We start from the raw sequence: 15,828 nt of genomic DNA on the forward strand, positions 1-15,828 counted from the left end.
TTAAGATGCAGAGAAGTTAAATGACTCATCAGGGTCACATAGCTAGAAGGTGGCTGTGCTTGGGTTCAGTCTTAGGTCTATTGGATTCTGAGGCCTATGCTGGCTCCTGTATTAAACTGCTAACCTCTGAGTGTGCGTGGTTCATACTTTCTCACATTGTTAGATTTTACTTCAACTCAGCTGTAATACTGAGCTCTCAACCTTTTTTTTTTTTTTTTTTTTTTTTTTTTTTTTTTTTTTTTTTTTTTTTTTTTTTTTTTTTTTTTTTTTTTTTTTTTTTGAGACGGAGTTTTGCTTCTGGTGCCCAGGCTGGAGTGCAGTGGCACCACCTCGGCTCACTTCAACCTCTGCTTCCTAGGTTCAGGCTATTCTCCTGCCTTAGCCTCCCGAGTAGCTGGGATTACAGGCGCCCACCACCACACCTGGCTAATTTTTATAGTTTTAGTAGAGATGGGGTTTCACCACATGTTGGCCAGGCTGGTCTTGAACTCTTGACCTCAGGTGATCCACCCGCCTCAGCCTCCCAAAGTGCTGGGATTACAGGCGTGAGCCACCATGCCTGGCCTGAACTCTGAACTTTTGATGTGGACACAAGGTATCTTTGTGTTCTATGTCTGTAGATTCTGAAAATGGAATTTTTTATTCGTTCTGTTGTGAATGCGCCAGGTCTCTAGAATAGATTAGCAAGACCCCCAGCTTCTGAGTGATTAATATGTGTGTATGTGTTTATGTTCCCCAGCTGCCTAGTGTGAGCCAGGAGACCCTGAAGCATAGTGGGATTGGACGAGCAGTGATGTATCTCTATAAACACCCCAAGGAATCAAGGTCCAACAAGGACATGGCAGGGAAATTAATCAGTATGTAAATTTTCCTTTTTGTTTGTTGTGTTTATGTCTATAGATAAGAGAGAGATGCGTATATATAAAAGCTGTATTTTTATCAGTATTTGTTTTAAATGAGTCAGTAAAGTGGAATAGAAATTTTTGAATAACTTCTTACAGGTACCAGCATTTTCTCTTAGACTTTAAAAAAAAAAACTCAATATTATATTAAGTATGCTATTCAGTATTAAAAATAGCAAGTAAGAGGCTGGGTGCGGTGGCTTAACGCCTGTAATCCCAGCACTTTGGGAGGCTTAGGTGGGCGGATCACAAGGTCAGGAGATCGAGACCATCCTGGCTAACACGGTGAAACCCCGTCTCTACTAAAAATACAAAAAATTAGCCGGGTGTGGTGGCACGCACCAGTAGTCCCAGCTACTCGGGAGGCCGAGGCAGGAGAATCACTTGAACCCGGGAGGCAGAGGTTGCAGTGAGCCGAGATTGTGCCACTGCACTCCAGCCTGGGCAACAAGAGCGAGACTCCGCCTCAAAAAAAAAAAAAAAAATTGCAAGTAAAAAGTATGCATTTTCTAGTCATGGGTCGAGAGCATGGAGAGAGAGAGGGGTTAGATTGCAGGCCATGGAGTTGATATTACCTGGGTTCAGATCATGAATCCACCGCCTACCTTACTGCATTTCCTTAGCTAGTGATTTGTGCTCTGTAAAATTGAGATAATTATGTGTTTTCTTTTGGGTGACTTTAAAGATTAAATGAGAGGTTGTGTCTAAAGCACGGTGCCTAGCACATAGTAAGTACTCAAGAAACAGCCACTGTTGTTACTTGCACAATGGTCTCCAGAAGCTTTTTACATGTTCTTATTTAATGATGCCAGAGAAATCCAGAGAAGTCTAAACCAAAATTTATGTAATCAAGCACCATGTTTGTGAAATTCTTCAGTTTTAAGAATGAAACCCATGTTTGTTTTTGTTCTCCTCCTTAACTCTTCCTGTCCTCCATGTTGAAAAGGAATTTTTAGAACTTCAAGGCTAGATTGAAAAAGTAACTACTACGTTCGAATACAATAATTATTTTTCTTTTGAATTGTTAAGTTTATCAAAAGCTTTTAGAGAAATGTAAATTTCTTCTGTAAACCAGAGATATACTACCATCTTTGATCTTGTTAGTAATCTGCAGCTTACTGCCTATTAAGTTATAAACTTTTGGTGCTTTTATGCAGTGGTTTACAACTTTTTTTTTTTTTTTGCCCTAGACTGAGAAAAGCAGAATATCCCCACTGGTATCCATGACTTACTACAGCAGTGATTCTGAATCCAGAAGCGGGGTCAGTGGGGTGGTTTTAAAAGATATGTGGACCCCTTGAGAATCCCTGCTTCCTTCTTTGTGTGACAGCACCCATGTTCGGTCTATAAAGGTCCTTTCTTTTTTTTATAGTGTATTAAATGTGGCAGTAAGCTACATTATGTCTTAGAACAAAGACATCAGTTGGCTCCTGGACTTTGACTGACTGAACAGTGGCATGTACTTTCTTTCATGGTCATTGTAGCAGCTATGTTAGACTTAATGAAGTACAAAATCTCCACCCGCACTATTAAACTGTAATTTTTAAAGGTACAGACCATTTTGTAAGGTAGTCGTAAGGGAGCTTGTTCTGGGTTAGGATAAGAAAGCAGAATTTCAAGACTTTTTATTTCCAGTAGAGTAAACTTAGAAATTAGTCTGCCTTTTAAAATAAATAAATAAAAAATTTAAATAAATGTCTTTTATGAAATGTCAATCCAGCTAATTGTTGACTTAAAATGTATCACATGTTACTTTCTTTAAATCTCTGTGGTGATCTTTTACATTAAATTTTCTGAATCAGCCAGAGTTAGTCAGTATACTGGCATTATGCTTTGTTTATCCTATAAATTATTCTGAAATAATGGGCTCTTCAAGGAAAGAATATTCTAAATGTCTAGAATATCCCCTCACACTGGGGTGCAATTATTTGAAAAAAAATGGAAATGCAATTTTATGGACAAAATAATTGATTTTTTTCTTACTACAGATGAGTGGTCTAGGCCTATATTTGGTCTTACCTCAAACTACAAAGGAATGACAAGAGAAGAAAGGGAGCAGAGAGATCTAGAACAGATGCCTCAACGACGAAGAATGAACAGGTATGAGGGAACAGGTATGAGTAAGTGGAATACATGTAATTGTTGCAGTAACTCAGTTTTAAGTAAGATCATTAGGAAGCCTGCAAGATGATAGGATTTCCTTTCCTCTCAGCTTGATATGTCTACATAATTCATAATATCCTTTTAGTTTAAATGTGATAGTGTATAGTGAGGGTCCTGTCCTCCTAACCAGACCTTTCTGGGTCAGTTTGTTGGAACAGGGCCTGTTTCAGGATACTGATTGCTTGTGTTATTCCTCCACTTGCAGAAAACAACTTTCTGGATCCCGTTTCCGAGTTCCTAGAAGAAAAAATGTTATAGTTTTAGTCTGTATCGATAATAGTGGATGTACAGTTGCATCCAGGAGGACAGGGTCATTAGTTACAAATGTGGCAATTACGGCTCACCCACAAGGAAACCTGTCATGCAAATGAACACTAAAATGAGTAGTACTTTTTAAAGATTAGGAATTATTTTCCCTGATCCATCGTAAAAGAGCTATTAATAGTTATGGTCTAAGTTTGATTTTTAGTTTGCTCTTTTTCTGAGTTATTAGGTTCTAATATTCCTGGTATCTCCTTGTTTACTTTTTTTTCAGCACTGGTGGTCAGACACCCAGAAGAGACCTGGAAAAGGTGCTGACAGGAGAGGAGAAGTAAGGTTTTAATGTTAATTTTTCTTCCTAGACTATATAGAGAATTTCCGTTTGCTGCTTTAAGAAAAGTAGTAAATGAAATGATGTTATGCTCTCATTTGCGGGAGGTGACTTTCATTTTAACGTTTAGTATCTGTAAAGCATTGTATTAGATACTCTGGGGATGTAAGGAAAATTGAGAAAATAATTCATTCAATAAAGATTTTGTTGCTGTTTGCTAAGTGCTAGACTCCTTGTTGTGCTCTGAGAATATAAAAACAAATTAAAAATAGTCTATGCTCTCAAAAGTATAAGTCTTTACAAGGATGATAGGCAAAGGGAGGTCTTTGGTAAAGCCATGGGGTAAGTGTGCCAGGTCTGTGTTTGGAATGGCAAGTAGATTGAAGGGGTTGGACAGTAGTATGGGGCCTGAGGTGGTAGAAGATAAGGTTGGAAATAATAGACCAGTGAAGGGCTTTGAATCAAGATGAGGTATTTTCACATGCCTTGTGATTCCACAGGAAGTTTTTGAGGCTGGATGTGAAGCCATCTGGTTTGGTTTGATTTAGGATGCTGATGCCAATGGCATCATGTAGGATGGATTGGAGGGCAGTGGGACTGTGGCAGTGATACAGCTAAACAGAGGTGGTAGTGGAGGAACAGAGGGGCGAGAAGGCATTGCAGAGGCAAAGCTGTCATATGTTGGTGACTTAGTGGGAGAGAAGATGGCTAGAGTTAAAGACTTCAGCCAAAATTTTAACGTAAGTGCTGAGACAGTGTTTATTACCTTTCACCAAAATGGAGGGAGAAGTAGATTTGAGGGACCAGGCAAGTTCTCTTTTGAGCATATTAAATGTGAGATACCTAATGAGATAGCCCTATAAATATTATGGGTCTAGAACTTGTAAAGAGATGTTTGGGCTAGAGACCTAGATTTGATGGTTCTCTCTATAGAAAAGATTGTTCAGTCAAGAGAGTATAGAGTAAGAAATGAACTAAACAATTTTGGAAGGGGGCATAGCCAGGCAGAGCAGCCAGTGAAGGTGAATGAGCAGCTGTGGTCCTATGTATTGGAGCAGAGCCTGGAGGGGAATGAGGCTGAGCTGGAGGTGGCAATGACAAAAGCATGGGCCAGTGGCAGGTGCTGCAGAGGGCTTTGTGCAGGTGTGTTGGTAGGCAGCATCTGGATTGCAAGAGGAGAATAGGGGATGAGGCAGAGGAAGCAAGTTTGTTGAGGAAGGAAGTTGATGAGTCCATGGCTTCAGAAGGAAAGTAAGAGTTACAGGGAATTTTCTTGGCAAGCCAATTAATCTGTTCATATATATATGAAGGTTATAAAAGTTTAAGGTTGGCCAGGCGCGGTGGCTCACGCCTGTAATCCCAGCACTTTGGGAGGCTGAGATGGGCAGATCACGAGTTCAGGAGATCGAGACCATCCTGGCTAACATGGAGAAACCCCATCTCTACTAAAAATACAAAAAATTAGCTGGACATGGTGGCGGGCGCTTGTAGTCCCAGCTACTTGGTAGGCTGAGGCAGGAGAATGGCACAAACCCGGGAGGCAGAGCTCGCAGTGAGCTGAGATTGAGCCACTGCACTCTAGCCTGGGCGACAGAGCGAGACTCAAGTTTAAGGTTAAAAATGGGATAAACTGTACAAGAGAATAGAAACGGTTGAGAATTTTTTACCCTTTTCTCCCCATCCCCAACAGACACACATAGATCCACTCTTTACTAGTTACCTAAAGGCTGAATGGTTTGAATGCCCAGGCATCCATAGATAGGCTTTACTTTGGAAGGTTAGTAATCTTATTTTAGTCTAGCATGGTTGCCCACGGATTTGCATAGAACTAAATAGATACACATAAATGAGTGCAAATAAAACTGGGGAAGTGTAAATAAGATTAGTGTACTGTATCAACATCAGTATCCTGGTTGTGATACTGTACTGTAGATTCGCAAGTTGTTGCTTTTGGGAGAGACGTCGGATCTCTATCATTTTTACAACTTCATTTGAATCTGTAATTACTTTCAAAAGATTTTTACAAAAATAAACATTAAAAATTGCTGTATGAGTTGTATATTGAAAAACTACTTTATAGGCCTACTGAGAGTTTTGGGGGGTCATTTGACCACTCAATTCTTCACAATTCCTCATCTTACAAGTGAACTCATAAGTGACTCCACTAGACAAGAGAAAAGGGGATTCCAAGTCATGCTGGCGGGACTAGCCTTGGAAGGCAGAGGGGCATGAGTATATCTGAAGCTGAGAAAAGGATTCATGCAAATGCAGAGCAAGATGGCTTTGGAAGAGAAGCGAGGAATGCATGCTGGAGTGTGTGTGATGACAGGCTACCCGAGAGGCGGTAGGAGGGTGGATTGGGTGACCTTTGGTGGCGAGCAGAGGAGTTTCGAACATTGCAGCTCAATGGGTGGATGTAGGAACAGGAGTGTGAAATGGCCTGTGTGCCCCACTGTGGCTGGCCACATAAGAAGCATGCTCTTCCTGTTCCCTTTTTCAGGGCTCTTAGACCTGGAGATCCTGGATTCTGTGCCCGTGCAAGGGTCCCAATGCCCTCAAACAAGGACTATGTTGTCAGGCCCAAATGGAATGTGGAAATGGAGTCATCCAGGGTAAGCAAGCGGAGGATCGGCAAGGTGGATCTCACCTGCAGATTACTATTTGACTCTTTACTTCATGTGTTAATAAACGTTGTAGCTCTTGAGGTTTGTCTGATTCAGAGAGGACTGTTTTCTGGTCACTTATCTAGCCAAACCACAAATTGAACAATAGAGAAAGGGAAAGTATTACCCAGGATTAAAGTTTATTGCTGATGAAATTTTCTTTAGACATAATTCAACATTATCAGGTAGGGAAGTTTCTTCTTCTTAATCCCTTTACTTCAAGCGAGGCTTGAAATTGAACCCTGGAGTATTCTGATACAGTGAATTTTTTTTTTAATAACCATGAGAAACAGAGCTTACATGCTTCAGCAGACCTACCTCTCCCTTTCTCTTCAACAGTTTAAGCAATTCCATTGCAAATGATTAGGGTAGACACTTACTCTGTTATCATTGTAAATACTGCTCAGTGTTTCTCAGTAATCTCTTTTTATTCTCCAATCAAACTACTACTTCTAGCCTGGTATTCTTAAAAAGGGCCTAAGCCGATTGGAAAAGCATAAGAGGCGATTTGCAGAACAGAAACGACTCAGCAAAGTGCATCGTGCTGTCAAGTTCAGCATTGAAGGCAACAGGATGCCCCTATAGGCCTGGCCCCACCAGAGTGTGTACACGAGAGGTATTCCCAAGGAAGCATGTACTGTGCATGGGCTTGAATTGTCAACAGTCAGAGTGAAAAGTGTGTGTGTGTGTGTGCTTTCTTAATCAGAAGAGGCCAGGTCTGCTTTTAGTTTCGAAATAATGACCCCAACAGGCACCTTGGGATATTCAAGGCCTCTTGAATATTTAGAAATTGACATGGAAGTCCCTTCCTTTATCAGTATCCTAGAGAGTAATAGATAATTACTTCCCTAATATGCATTTGGGTCTTCCTGACTGGTACCCGTTTTTATGAAAAAGGTTTTTGTTAGGACCCAGAATTATAGTGATATGTGTTACGGGCATATAAACTAGTTAGTGGTTTCTTGGTGGGAGGTAGCTTGTTTTCCTGCTGTCAGTGGCTCAGCAACATGCATTTGAGGACTCATTGCATAAAGCCTTATACTAAATATTTAGGAGATGAATTTGATTAACACATACTCAAAATGTGGTCAGAAGTGAAAAAGACTTTGGAACATTCATAAGCCCAGCTCACTGATCCGCTGTGCTTTGAGACTAATGGCACCTTTGTTGTGGAGCACACACACTGTGTGTGTGTTGCCTGCCCTTGTTCTTCTCCACCAACCCTGCTTTGGCAGCTGTTTCCACTGACTCCACTCTCCTACCTGCCAGTTCATGTTGCTATTAAGTGACTATCAAAACAAAACGTACTTTCTTATTTCTTGAGAATAAATCGAGGGTAGAGAAGGACTAGTTCTGTGCCACGAACTTCCTCCTCTCTCTCTCCCTCCTCTTTCTTGTGCCCATATCCGTGTCCCTGACCACCTCTCCATGTCCCCTGCACCCGTTTCTTTTTTGCCCTTCTGTCCTTTTTTTTTTTTTTTTGAGATGGAGTCTTGCTCTGTCGCCCAGGTAGGAGTGCAGTGGCACGATCTCTGCTCACTGCAAGCTCTGCCTTCTGGGTTCACACCATTCTCCTGCCTCAGCCTCCCAGTCAGCTGGGACTACAGGCTCCTGCCACCATGCTCAGCTAATTTTTTGTATTTTTAGTAGAGACGGGGTTTCATCCTGTTAGCCAGGATGGTCTTGATCTCCTGACCTTGTGATCCACCCGCCTCGGCCTCCCAAAGGGATTACAGGCATGAGCCATCTCCTTTTTCATTGTTTCTTCTCTCCTTTTAGCCCTCTTTCATATTTTTCCTAACATTTTTATTTTTGAGAATTGGGAACTACAATATGGCAAAGAAAATGTAATAAAAACTCTTAGTGGCCAGTCTGCTTTGAAAGCAGAGGTTGTGTTTCCAGGGCTGTGTCCCTGTGTGCTGGTGTTTCTGGTTCTGGTCCCACCTCCTTGTAGGTGGAGCAGGGTTGCATATTCACTCGGGACTTGCTTCCACATTGTAAACGCTAATGAGCAGTATTAGAAAAGACATGTCCAGGAAGAAAAATGGAAATGGCTTTCCAGTGAAACACTTTTTGTCTTAAGTATCGTTTTTGTTTTCAAAGTTATTTAAATAAATTAAAAAATAAATACAGTGTTTTGTGTTTTTTTGTTTTTGAGACGGTGTCTCACTCTGTCACCCAGGCTGGAGCACAGCGGTGCAATCTCTGCTCACTGCAAGCTCCGCCTCCCGGGTTCACACCATTCTCCCGCCTCAGCCTCCTGAGTAGCTGGGACTAGGGCAGGCACCCACCACCACAGCTGGCTGACTTTGTTTTTGTATTTTTAGTAGAGATGGGGTTTCACTGTGTTAGCCAGGATGGTCTCAATCTCCTGACCTAGTGATCCGCCTGCCTCGGCCTCCCAAAGTGCTGGGATTACAGGTGTGAGCCACTGTGACCAGCCAACAATTTGAGTTTTTAAATGTATTTCCAGATATGCCTTGAACTTAGTTTTTATAATTATAGAAAATGTTTAGGTACAAAGAGAAAAATTATTCATGGTCCTAGCATTCAAAAGCAGTTTGACATATTTGTTGTCTTTTTTCCTACTGATAATGTTAATTAAAATTATACTAAATATTAGCCTGGACAACATGGCAAGACTCCATCTCTACCCAAAAATTAAAAAATTAGCCAGGCATGGTGGCATATATCTGTAGTCCTAGCTACTTGAGAGGGTGAGGTGGGAGGATCACTTGAGCCCAGGAGTTTGAGGCTGCAGTGAGCTAGAATCATGCCATTGCACTCCAGCCTAGGCAACAGAGTGAGACCCTCTTTAGGAAAAAAAAAAAAAAATACATATATATATATATATATACACACGTATATATATACACACACACACACATATACACACACACACACACACACACACAGAGAGAGAGAAAACGACCAAATTATAATTTTGGTTATTTTCCTTCATTAAACCACCTAGTCGATTTATCATTTTTAATGGCTGCATAATGATCTATCCTGAATATAATTTGCTTTTTATTATGTATTTTCTTTCTTTGTAAAGATGGTTTCACCATCTTGCTCAGGCTGGTCTCAAGCGATCCTCTGGCCTTGACCTCCCAGTGTGCTGGGATTACGGGCGGGAGCCACCACACCCGGCCATGAATATAATGTGTTTATTCATTCCTTTATGATTTCTGATTTTTTACTCCTAAATAATGTAGTAACCTGTGCTACATTGTATTTTTTATATGTTCATTTACTCCATGGAATACTTTTAAAATAACAGTAAAATGACAAAAGCAATGCCTATTTTTTCATGAACTTTTAAAAATACAGAAAGCATAAATAAAATTAATGCCATCTGTAATCCCACTACAACTTAATGTTAACATTTTAGATTATTTCTTTTTTTTTTCCATACGTATGCATAGACAATTACTGGGTTTTTGTGTTTTTTTTTTGTTTTTTCTCAAGTGGCATTGTGATCGTATTCTTTTATACCTTGTTGGGTTTGTTTTTTACTTACCATGGTAAAAATCCATTTGAGTGAGCATTCTTGAGTGGTTTCGCATTGTGTCTTCACACAGTTGTACCATAATTGAAGCTGCTTTTGGTCTGGCTCTGGTAAAGCAGTGTAGCACACACTCTTAATTTCTAAGGAAGTGTAGTGTTCCCTTGATGAATCAGGAGAAAGATCATTGAACTCGGTGTATGAGGTACTATGGTGTGTCTTTTCAAGCTTGGGGTAACTAGGCATCTGCAACTACCAGTCATATATTTTGTAACCCACTGGCCCGTGTGTGCCCTGATTGCTGAGGCTAGACAGATCCATCAGGGCTTAGATAGTTAGTGAGGGTCCTGGGAGTAGGCGAAGGGAAGTCCAGTTAATGTGTGAAGCTGCTGGGAATTGTGTAGTTGGCAGAGATTTGAGCAGGTAAAGCTTCCGATGTGGACCGAGTACAAGTACTAAGATCACGGCACATCCTCTAAAAGGAAGTCAGATATTTGGGACTGTCCAGGAAATCTGGGTGATAGTGTGATGGTGGCATAGCTCTTTCTCATCTGACACTTTTTATGCTTACTCAGAGTACTCATGCCAAGTATTGAGACGATACAGAATAATGTTTGAATTGAGATATTCCTAGAAAGATAGGTCAACATGGCTCTTGGTCAAGAATGACTTAGAGTTCCTTGCCTAGTGCTCAGCTGGCTTCATGTCATGGTTCAGGCTGGGTCCAGAGGTGGGATAAGATTCCACCAAAGAAGCTCACCAGGCTGGTGCTGACCCCAGAGTGTCTCCGAGGCCCTACCTTATTTTAGCATTCTTTTGAATTGAGTTTCAGAGGTGATTCAGTAGTAAATGTATGGGGAGAAGAATTAGAAAAACTCATCTCTTTTTAAGCACTCATCGTTCTTAAACATCTAAATTGTTTTACAACAGAGTCAGCAAACCTTTCTAGCATTTCTAAAAGATGGCAGTTTCTTGGAGACCACATCTTTGCAAGACAGTATTTTCAAAATATAAAATAGCCCCTAAACCAAACCTGTAAACATAAAGGGCAAGTGGGTAAAGACTTAATATTCTTTTTATGTCAAGTATACTTAATGTAAGTCTAGTTGCTCGTGAAGTAGTAAAATAGTAATAGCTCCTATTATTTTGAGCACTGACTGTATGTGCTCAGCCTCTGTGCTTGGATCTGACGTCACTATCTCATTTCCTTCTCTCAGCAGTTCTGGAAGGAGTACCTACCCTGGGTATGCTTTGCCCAGGGTCACAGAAGTTACTGAATCAGAGCAGGGATTCACCCCAAGTCTAAAAACTCAAGAGCTCTTGCACTTAGGGGTTCACTTCACTAATCATCTAACCTCATTTATTATGCTTAAGGCTTTTTCTCAGCTGACCTGACTTTGCTTTAGGTCATTCTTTTTTATGCCAGCGTTGTTTGAAAGTGTATGTCAAGCGGCTAGCTCCATGTTTGGTCTTCGAAAGGGAAAAGCATGCAGTTAAAATGTAATGTACATGATGGAATTGGGAGGATCATAGTCTCAGTTTCCCCCCCTTTCTCCCATCTAGGAGACCTCCATGGACTGCAGCAAAATTAAAAATAAAGCACAGACAACAGAATTATTCTTCACTGAGAGAGTTTAATATGCGTTTCTAACACCATCTGTACTTTGTTGTTCTTGAGGTCATCAACACACATTCTGGTTATTCTAGAGCTAGGAGCTCTTCTGGTTGCTAACTCAGCTATAAGAAGATGAAAGACATAACTAGACTTACGTATTTCAGTAGTTTGCTCTTTAATTTTTCCCTTACTCTTAGTTTCAGGCGACCTCCAAGAAGGGTATCAGTCGACTGGATAAACAGATGAGAAAGTTCACAGATATAAGGAAAAAAAGCAGATCTGCACATGCAGTGAAAATCAGCATTGAGGGCAACAAAATGCCATTGTGACCTTGCCTGGAATGTGTCCCCATCTCTAAGAAATGCGCAGTGGACTCTTTGGAGAAAGAAGATATTTTAAAACATTTTTAGTGTGTCTATAAATGGTTCAGCGTGTATCAGATGTTGTCATAGGACTCACTTTCTCTCAGTTATATTTAAAACCGTTGTGTACTTTGTACAAAGGAATACTAGTCATACTTCTATAAACTTTACACAATAAAATTTCATTCTGGTTTTGGGGGGCTGTCTCTTCATTTCTTAGAGGATGCATTCTTAATAGGGGCAAAGATTGTTTCTCGTTGTGTGGGAAAAAATCTTATGATATTACAGGGGTTTGTGACCCTTAGAGGTTCAGTCCTCCCTAATTGTGGTATAATGAGGAATTTGTGTGGCCTTTGCCCCTGGTTGCTGACAAGGAATGTCTAAAACCCTTGTGGTTTCCTGAGTGATAGAGTGTCTCTGTTATGCTAACGAGGTGACTGTGTGGTGGGCTTTAGGTTAGAGGCTGGTAACCAGAAACAGCTACTACAGAAGGTTGGGCCAGCAGGACCCAGGAGATTGAGACGCAGTCAGTGACCTGTTTGATTTAATCAACGATGCCTGCAAAATGGGACCTGATGAAGAGCTCTGGACCCCACAGCTCAATGACGCTTCTTGGTTGGTGAAGGCATTGGTGTGCTGGGAGGGAGAGGATTCCCCTCCATGAGGACAGGGGCACAGAAGCTCTGCCTTCCCTCCCAGACCTTCCCCTATGTATCCCTTCATTTGACTGGCCCTCCTAATTTGTATCTTCTATAGTAAAACTAATCATAGTGTTTTCTAGGGAAGCATAGTGCTTTCCTGAGTTTTGTGAGTCATTTCAGCAAGTTCTTAAACCTGAGAGGTTTATGCGAACCCCAAATTTGTAGCTGGTCAGAAGTGACAGTAGCCTGGGTACCTAACTTGTGGCTTGCATCTGAAGTGGGGGCAGTATTGTGGAGGACTGACCCCTTAAACCTGTGGAGTCTGATGCCAGCTCTAGGTGTGTCGTATCAGAATTGAATTGCAGTACCTTGGGGTGGAAATGGAATACCAACAAAACCTTATTAATGTGTTTCTCTTATTTGGGATAATTGTTTTGATTTTCATTTTTCTCTGGGATGGGGACTTAGAGAAAAGATCAAGAAATACTACTGTCTTCAAGGAAATATGGATATAACTGAAAATCACTATGCCAAAAGCTTAGAGCAGTCGAGCAATTAGGGGAGAGAGAAAAATTATGGCTTGTAGCTATGTTTCTTGTTGCTCTATTTTTGTGGTAATAGTCTCTGTAGACTTAATTATGAGAGGTCTCTTAAGGTCAAGATGACGAGGCCCAAGAACATTTTATCAACTAGATTATTTTAATTACAGAAATCCTACTCTGATGCAGATTGGCACCTTGATCTTCAGAAACACATAAAACTACTTTTGGCCACAAAGACCTTTGAATAGCTAAAATAATGAAGTTTATATACTAAAACACTGATCACAAGAAACTCTTAAACTATTTACTTCCAACAAACGCAGAAGCACAGTGGGATATAGTGCTTTGTAAAAAGCAGGTGCATAAAGGCATTAAAAGGTAATAGCTAACCACTAGATGGAGACAACAACCTAAGCTTTTCTGCAATGTTTTATACAAATACCCTAAAAAACACGTGAGAAAGAAAAAGCACAGGCATTTAGTGAAGCCTTACACTGATCATTAAAAAACAAATTTGAAACAAAGACAACAAAGATTTTTTTATACGATTTTGTCATTTAATGGGGTAAGCTCCAATTACCTGAAAATTTCACTATTACAGGGTAAAACTACGATGTTGGCAAGTAAAAAGTTTTAAACCATACCTGGGGAATTCAAAATGGTAAGAGATTCTCCTGTACTGTGTTTGAAGGAAAAAATTAGTTTCTATATAAATGATCCTTGGTGTTGGTTTTATGGCAGCTCAAACCTAGCTGGCCAGAAAAACTTTTGAAGATATTTCCAATTTACAGTAGTTGCAAAAATAGTAAATAAACTCTGGTATACTCACTGATATTTACCAAGTGTTAACGTTTTTGCCGTGTCATTGACTCTGTCATCTTGTATATACATAGAGCTGTTTTTGCAGACTCAGAGTAACTTGTGGACAACTTGCCTCCTGAGCCCCAAATACTGAAGCATACTTCTTCCAAGAACATAGACTTTAGTTTTGTCCCAGAATTCATGATACTAACTTTGACAACTTGGCTATAAGAGAGAGTTGTGGGGGGTTTTGTTTGTTTCTTAAGAGATGGGTTCTTGCTGTGTCGCCCAGGCTGAAGTGCAGTGGTGTGATCATAGCTCCTTGCAGCCTTGAATTCCCAGGCTCAAGCAATCCTCCTGCCTCAGTCTCCTCCCAAGTGGCTGGGACTATAGGCATGCACTATCATGCTTGGCTTTTTTTCTTCCTCTTCTTCTGGTTTTAAGATGTACTATCTTAAACAGTTTTACTGCTCAGTGGCATTGAGTATGTTCACAATGTACAGCCATCACCACCATTCATCTTCAGAAATCTTTTCATCTTGCAAAATTTTAACTCTACGCATCAAAGAACTCTCCTTTCTTCTTCCCCCAAGCTCTTGGCAACCACCATTCTACTTTCTGTCTCTTATGAGTTGTCTGTTCTAGGTACCTCATGTAAGTGGAATCATACATTTGTCTTTTTGCGACTGTCTTATTTCACTTGGTATAATGTCCTCAAGGTTTGTCCATGTGTCCAGATTTCCTTGCGTTTTAAGGTTGCATAATATTCCAGTGTGTGTATATACCACATTCTGTTTGTCCATTCGTCTGTCAATGGACACTGGGGTTGCCTCCACCTTTGGCTATTGTGAATAATGCTGCTGTGATCATGGGTGTACAAATATATGTTCAAGACCTTTTTTTTCTTCACTTCTAGAGACTTAAAAAAAACCTTTTTTTCCCCAATTCTTTTGGTTATATACCTAGAAGTAGAATTGGTAGATCATATGGTAATTCCGTTTTAAATTTTTTTAGAAAGTGCCATACATACACTTTCCGTAAGGGGCTACACAATTTTATATTCCCACCAATAGTACACAAGAGTTCCAATTTCTCCATATGCTTGCTAACACTTGTTATTTTTATTTTTTGTTGGTAGCCATCCTAAGTGATATGAGGTGGTATCTTGTGATTTTAGTTTGCATTTCCCTAATGATAGTGATGTAGAGCCTCTTTTAATGTGCTTTTTGACCACTTATATATCTTCCTTGGAGAAATGTCTATTCAAGTCATTTGCCCAGTTTTAGATTGAGTTGTTTGGTGTGAGTTGTAGGAGTGCTTTGTGTATTCGTGTTAACGCTTTATCAGCTATATGATTTGCAAATATTCTCTTTCATTCTTTAGATTGCCTTTTCACTCTGTTGATTGTGTTCTTTGATGCACACATTATTTAAATTTTGCTGTATCTCACTTTTTTTCTTTTATTGCCTGTGTTTTTGGTTTCATATCAAAAAAATTATTGCCAAATTCAATATTATGACGCTTTTACCCTATAATTTTGTAACTTTAGCTCTTATGTTTAGGTCTTTGATCCATTTCTAGTTGATTTTTTGTATATTGTGTAAAATAAGGTTCCAACTTTATCCATTTGCATATAGATATCAAGTTTCCCCAGCAACATTTACTGAAAAAACTTATTTTCCTCACGGAATGGTCTTGGCAGTCTTGTCAAAAATCATTTGACCATATGTGCAAGAGTTGATTTCTGGACTTTGTTCTTTTCCATTGGTCTGCGTGTTGCAATATAGAACTGGCTGTGTCTGTCCCCACTATGACACTGTTTTGATTACTGTAGCTTTGTAGTAAATTCTGAAGTCAGGACATGTGAGTCGTCCAACTTTGTTGCTTTTCAAGATTGTTTTGGCTATTTGAGATTTCATATGAATTTTAAAATGGATTTTTCTGTATATGCAGTAAACATTATTGGTATTTTGTTAGGAATTGCATTGAATCTGTAGAGGTGCTCTGGGTAGTATTGACTTCTTAACAATATTAAGTCT

At 40.0% G+C, this 15,828-nt stretch overlaps 1 protein-coding gene across 9 annotated transcripts in view; it reads left to right on the plus strand.

Annotated features, from left to right (window-relative positions):
- IWS1 (interacts with SUPT6H, CTD assembly factor 1) overlaps window positions 1-15,828 on the plus strand; it is a 59,999-nt gene that overhangs the window by 34,110 nt on the left and 10,061 nt on the right. For 4 of the 9 annotated variants that reach the window (XM_055262103.2, XM_063631276.1, XM_063631273.1 and 1 more), the window contains exons 10-14: window positions 740-857; window positions 2,891-3,002; window positions 3,601-3,657; window positions 6,158-6,269; window positions 11,641-12,002. In XM_055262103.2, the coding sequence (XP_055118078.1) occupies window positions 740-857; window positions 2,891-3,002; window positions 3,601-3,657; window positions 6,158-6,269; window positions 11,641-11,772 (531 nt within the window). In that variant the 3' untranslated portion in view covers window positions 11,773-12,002. Of the gene's footprint in view, window positions 1-739; window positions 858-2,890; window positions 3,003-3,600; window positions 3,658-6,157; window positions 8,454-11,640; window positions 12,003-15,828 lie in introns of those variants that run through there. The other 5 variants (XR_010118834.1, XR_010118832.1, XR_010118833.1 and 2 more) reach the window with 3 other exon arrangements.

The sequence above is a fragment of the Symphalangus syndactylus genome, chromosome 22 (assembly GCF_028878055.3).
Source record: "Symphalangus syndactylus isolate Jambi chromosome 22, NHGRI_mSymSyn1-v2.1_pri, whole genome shotgun sequence".
NCBI classification, from domain to species: domain Eukaryota; kingdom Metazoa; phylum Chordata; class Mammalia; order Primates; family Hylobatidae; genus Symphalangus; species Symphalangus syndactylus.